Source organism: Microtus oregoni, unplaced genomic scaffold, assembly GCF_018167655.1.
Source record: "Microtus oregoni isolate MIOR12 unplaced genomic scaffold, Mior012 000045F_ref0000178, whole genome shotgun sequence".
Taxonomy (NCBI): domain Eukaryota; kingdom Metazoa; phylum Chordata; class Mammalia; order Rodentia; family Cricetidae; genus Microtus; species Microtus oregoni.
Window position 1 is genome coordinate 4097277 of NW_024543219.1, and position 5334 is coordinate 4102610.

The 5334-nt window shown below is 47.3% G+C and overlaps 1 protein-coding gene across 1 annotated transcript; it reads left to right on the forward strand.

Moving 5' to 3' along the window:
• Nucleotides 1-1162: 1162 nt before the first annotated feature.
• Nucleotides 1163-3446, forward strand: Gja3 (gap junction protein alpha 3). Its single transcript, XM_041634177.1, has one exon. It carries the CDS (start codon nucleotides 1163-1165, stop codon nucleotides 2414-2416), a length of 1254 nt encoding a protein of 417 aa, XP_041490111.1. The 3' UTR covers nucleotides 2417-3446.
• The last annotated feature ends 1888 nt before the right edge of the window (nucleotides 3447-5334 follow it).

A 5334-nucleotide genomic window follows, 5' to 3' on the forward strand; every position in this document is an offset into this window, starting at 1 on the left:
GCTTCTTTGGGGACCACAGAGATTTCATCCATGATAAGTGGGGTGGTTTTAGGTGGTCTGTTAATTGTCGAAATGGTGAGAAAATTGATCCTTTCTCAGTTGTTTCTTCTGCATGGTGGCCTTGAAGGTCTCAGTTCGATACTAGCAGTGAGCCCCGACTCCCAGCTGACTGACCCAACAAGAGACGTTTTTTTAACCTTGTTGGTTTTTCTCTGTTAAACCATGGTGTGTAACTGTGAGAGTTTGGATGGTTGCCCTGGAAACATCAGTTTGGCAAGTGTTCTCTAAAGCCATGAGCACAGAAAGGCAGAGGTCAGGAGTTGAGCCACGCCCCATCCCAGCTCTGTGCAGAGGCATTCTGGAGAGAAGGGGACACAAAGTTAGAGGCAGGGGACTCATTTCTCTTTCCTTCTGTCCCAGCTTCCTCACCCCTACAATAGGGATCAGGAGGATGGTTCAGTCACTTAGGCCAGCAGTGACTACTGTGAGGGGTGTGGAGTAGCAGCCGTGATTGGCGCTCGGTGTCCGTGGGGATTCCCAAATCCTCTGATGTTTACATCCTTCTATAAAATGGCAAAATATTTGCATAGAACCTGTCACATCCCTCTACATGCTGTGCGTCATCTCCGGATTATTTAAGACACCTAATGCAATGTAGAGACTATGGAAATTGTCGTCATACTGTATTGTTTAGGGGATAATGACAACAAAATGCAAATACAGAACAGTTGCAACCACCAAATACTTTTAAACTATTTTATTTATTACTATTATTGTGTGCATATGTGGATGATGTGTATGAGTGCAGGTGCAATGTGTCGTGGCCAGTGTGGAAGGGTCAGAAGACAACTTTCAGGAGTAGGTTCTTCTAAGTGAATTCCCAGTATCTAACTCGGGTTATTAGCATGGTTTTTTACCACTGAGCAATAATAATAATAACAACAACAAAAATAATACCAGGTTTTGCTGTGTAGCTCAGGCTCCCTGGTTCCAGCATTACAGGCATGTGACCCCACCCTAGGCCTCCATTTGCTTCGGATCTGAGGTTGGAAGGACCCAAAGCTACCGAAGGTTGACAGCACACAGCCCCATGCTGCAGCGCTGCCCTGCTCTCCCGAGTAGTAACAGCCATGTTCCCCTTGCAGGTTAACTGTCGGGAGCGATGGGCGACTGGAGCTTCTTGGGGCGGCTGCTGGAGAATGCGCAGGAGCACTCCACAGTCATTGGCAAGGTGTGGCTGACTGTGCTGTTCATCTTCCGCATCCTGGTGCTGGGGGCGGCGGCCGAGGAGGTGTGGGGCGACGAGCAGTCGGACTTCACTTGCAACACGCAACAACCGGGGTGCGAGAACGTCTGCTACGACCGCGCTTTCCCCATCTCGCACATCCGCTTCTGGGCGCTGCAGATCATCTTTGTGTCAACGCCCACCCTCATCTACCTGGGCCACGTGCTGCACATCGTGCGCATGGAGGAGAAGAAGAGAGAGCGGGAGGAAGAGATGCTGAGGAGAGACAACCCCCAGCACGGCCGTGGCCGCGAGCCGATGCGTACAGTGAGTCCGCGGGACCCGCCACTGCGAGATGACCGTGGCAAGGTGCGCATTGCTGGCGCGCTGCTGCGGACCTATGTCTTCAACATCATCTTCAAGACGCTCTTCGAAGTGGGCTTCATTGTGGGCCAGTACTTTCTCTATGGCTTCCAGCTGCAGCCACTTTACCGCTGTGACCGCTGGCCCTGCCCCAACACGGTAGACTGCTTTATCTCTAGGCCCACAGAGAAGACCATCTTCGTCATCTTCATGCTGGCTGTGGCCTGTGCGTCACTGGTGCTCAACATGCTGGAGATTTACCACCTGGGCTGGAAGAAGCTCAAGCAGGGGGTTACCAACCACTTCAGCCCCGATGCCTCAGAAGCCAGACACAAGCCCTTGGACCCCCTACCTCACACCTCCAGCTCTGGCCCTCCCAGCGCCTCCATTGGGTTCCCACCTTTCTACACACACCCTGCCTGTCCCCCGGTGCAGGCCATGGCCACGGGGTTTCCTGAGGCCCCACCACCACCAGCAGACTTCACAGTGGTAACCCTGAACGATGCTCAAGGCAGAGGCCACTCTGTCAAGCACTGCAATGGCCTCCATCTAATCACAGAGCAGAACTGGGCCAACAGAGTGGCGGAGCAGCAGACCTCCCCTAGCAAGGCCTCTTCGGTAGCATCCAGCCCCGAGGGTCGTAAGGCAATCACCGACAGCAGTGGCAGCAGCCTGGAAGAGAGTGCCTTGGTGGTGACGCCAGAGGAGGGAGAGCAGGCCTTGGCCACCACAGTGGAGATGCACTCCCCGCCCTTGGTCCTCCTGGATCCAGGAAGGTCCAGCAAGGCCAGCAGTGGGCGGGCCAGACCTGGTGACTTGGCCATCTAGCCATCGTTTCCCCAGACAGCTTGATAGGCCTTCCCTTTCCCCCTTAGAAACCCAAACCCAAAATGCCTTTCAAATCACCAGGTAGAGAGAGAGCCTGACAGCGCTGGCATCCCCAGAAACACTGAACCAACCCGGTCAGGTGTCTGATTTAATGCTTGCTGTTCTTGTCGCTGTGGGGTATAGTGGGGATCACATCAGCGCTCTGAGATTGAGAGGGGGCGGGGTTGTTGGCTTTTCAAGATGCTCCCAGCAGCAGTTGCTCCTGGACTCCTCCACCGGCAGTTACTATTCTGCAGCAATAAAGCAACAGGTGTTTGCAGTCCTTCAACAGGAGACAATTGGGTTTCCATTCCTAAGCTCTCCACACAGCCCTGAGGCACAGAGACACTTAGCTCTATCTCTGTGTCATACTTTTAACTTAGAGTTGAATTTCATTTGGGATATTTGCCAAACTGTACTAAAAAAAGACTTAGAGGGACTCTATCTAGTGTCACTTGAGTTTCTGGAATCGCATATGAAGTCCAGGCTGTCTAACTGCAGGCTGCTGCCCTCTAGAGAGGGGTTCTATGGGACAGGGCCACAGACATAACTGGTAGAGGCAGGTGGAGATGCAGAGATGCTGGAGAGCCCTTCAGCAGAAGAGGAAAATGACGACGGTGTGGCAGGTATGCCGTAGGTATTATTTATTCTTTGATGACATTTTGTGCTTAGCCTGAATGGTAAAAAAAAAAAAAAGTGTATAATTGCACCCTCTCACACACACACACATTTTATCTTCCATTAAAAACCATAGCACTGTTAAAATGACTACTGACCAGGAAGCTGTTTCGTTAGCTGAGATCTTGGACTTTCCTTTGAAACAAATTCACCTCCCTCACCAGCCGACTAATCATGGAGAGGGTGTCTAGACCATAAGCTGATCACTGTGAGCATGTACGCTAGGTCAAACTTGGAGGATTTGCGTGCATTTTAACGTTTCTGGATGGGAGGTTCACTACTATAACCAGGAAAAAGTATTTATACAGATGAATCACAGATGACCTACACTTAAAAGAAAAATACAAAATAAAACACTTCAAGTTTCCTAACCGTTTATTTATTTATTTTTTTTTTGTGCCTGTTTGCTCTCTAAAATGTAAATAAAATTGTCTTGATTTTACGGCGTGTGTGAGGGTGTGTGGCTGATTGCGGCATGTCCACACCTCTGTTTTCCGTCCACTTAAGTGCTGTCCTACAGGGAGGCTATTTATATACATGACTGGGCAGGAAGAGGGCAAATCCTCTCTGCGGTACTCACTGCAGTAGAGCCTCCATCACAGACGCCATTTGTCATAAGCTATTGAAGAATGGTCATGCTGGCCTGTCCCCCACCCCACTGGCTTCTGCTTTGAGAAGTTCATCCTTATTCAGCAAACCTCCATTTTCCCATCTCGTTCATTTCTATAAGTTAATCTAATGATTAGTTTGGGATCATCCCCACACGCTTTCTGTCTCCTATATTAAAGGGGTGGGAAGTAACTGAGGAAGATACCCCACACATGTGCATACTTAAAGGCCCATGCTCAAACACGAACATGGACAACAGGACTCTGTTCACAATGTGCTCACAAAATGCCAATATTATTTGATTAGGCATGATCTAGCATAGACATCACCTACAGTGTGCAGGCCATGAGAAGAAGGAAAGCTTGTCTTGCATGGTGTTACTCTTTGAAGTACGATATCCTGGAGGGAGGGCTTCCTTTCCCCTGTGGCTATATGAAATCACTCTGTATTTATGCAATAAAAATGGGCAAGAGTCCACACAGATGTTTTCTGACCATTTCATGAAATCGAGATTTTGCTAACACTTTTCCTCTTTATTTAATAGGAAAAATTAATTCCTAAGCTTCTTAAAATGTGTATGTGTTGGGGAAGGCTGCTTGTTCGTTTCCCGGCCACCCAGACTCCTGAAATAATCACACAGAAACTATATTATTTAAATCACTGCTTGGCCAATCATTTCAGCATATTGTTAGCAAGCTCTTATATCTTTGGTTAACCTATGTCTATTATTTTATATTTTATTATGAGGCTTGTGGCCTACTGGCAAAGTTCCAACTGGCAGCTCACATCTTTCCTCTCTGGCAGCTCCAGGGTATCTCCTTGACTCTGCCTTCTCTCTCTCTCTCTCTCTCTCTCTCTCTCTCTCAATCTCTCTCTCTCCCTCCATATATATATATATATATATATATATATATATAATGCTATATATAGGATTGAAGATATATATATATCTTCCATCCTGGCTATATTCTGTTAAGCCATTGGCTGAAAGCAGCTTTTTTATTCATTAACCAATAAAAGCAACACATATGCAGAAGGGCTTCCCACACCATTCTCCCTTTTCTGTTTAAATAAAAAGTGTTTAACTTTAATATAATAAAATTACATATAACAAAACAAGTATCAAGCAAGAATTACAGTTGCAATATTTATATCTACTTGGTCTTTTATGATACCTAAGGAAACTATAACTATTCTTCAACTCCATCAAAGACCCCAGAAGGATATAATATTACCTAAGTAAACAGGAAGTGCATTGTAAGCAACTTCCAAAACTCTATAATTGACAGAGACCTCTCGCTGCCTGGACAGTCACCCAAAGTTCTTCTATAATGTTGCGGTACCCATCTTCAGCCTACAGGCCCATAGCATCAGGCAGACTTTTCCACAAAGCAGGAAATTTCAAAGACAGTTTGCCTATATTGGCAGTTTGTCACTCATTTTCTTATGTGTCCTGTAGGATGTCTGGCAGACTCATGAAGCAGGAACCCTGAAGGACTGTCTCACCTTCTTTAGGCAGCTTCAGCAGTCATTTTTCTGTGGGCCCTACATGCCCAGTTCACACAGCCTAGCATCAAGCAGTCTCTTACCCA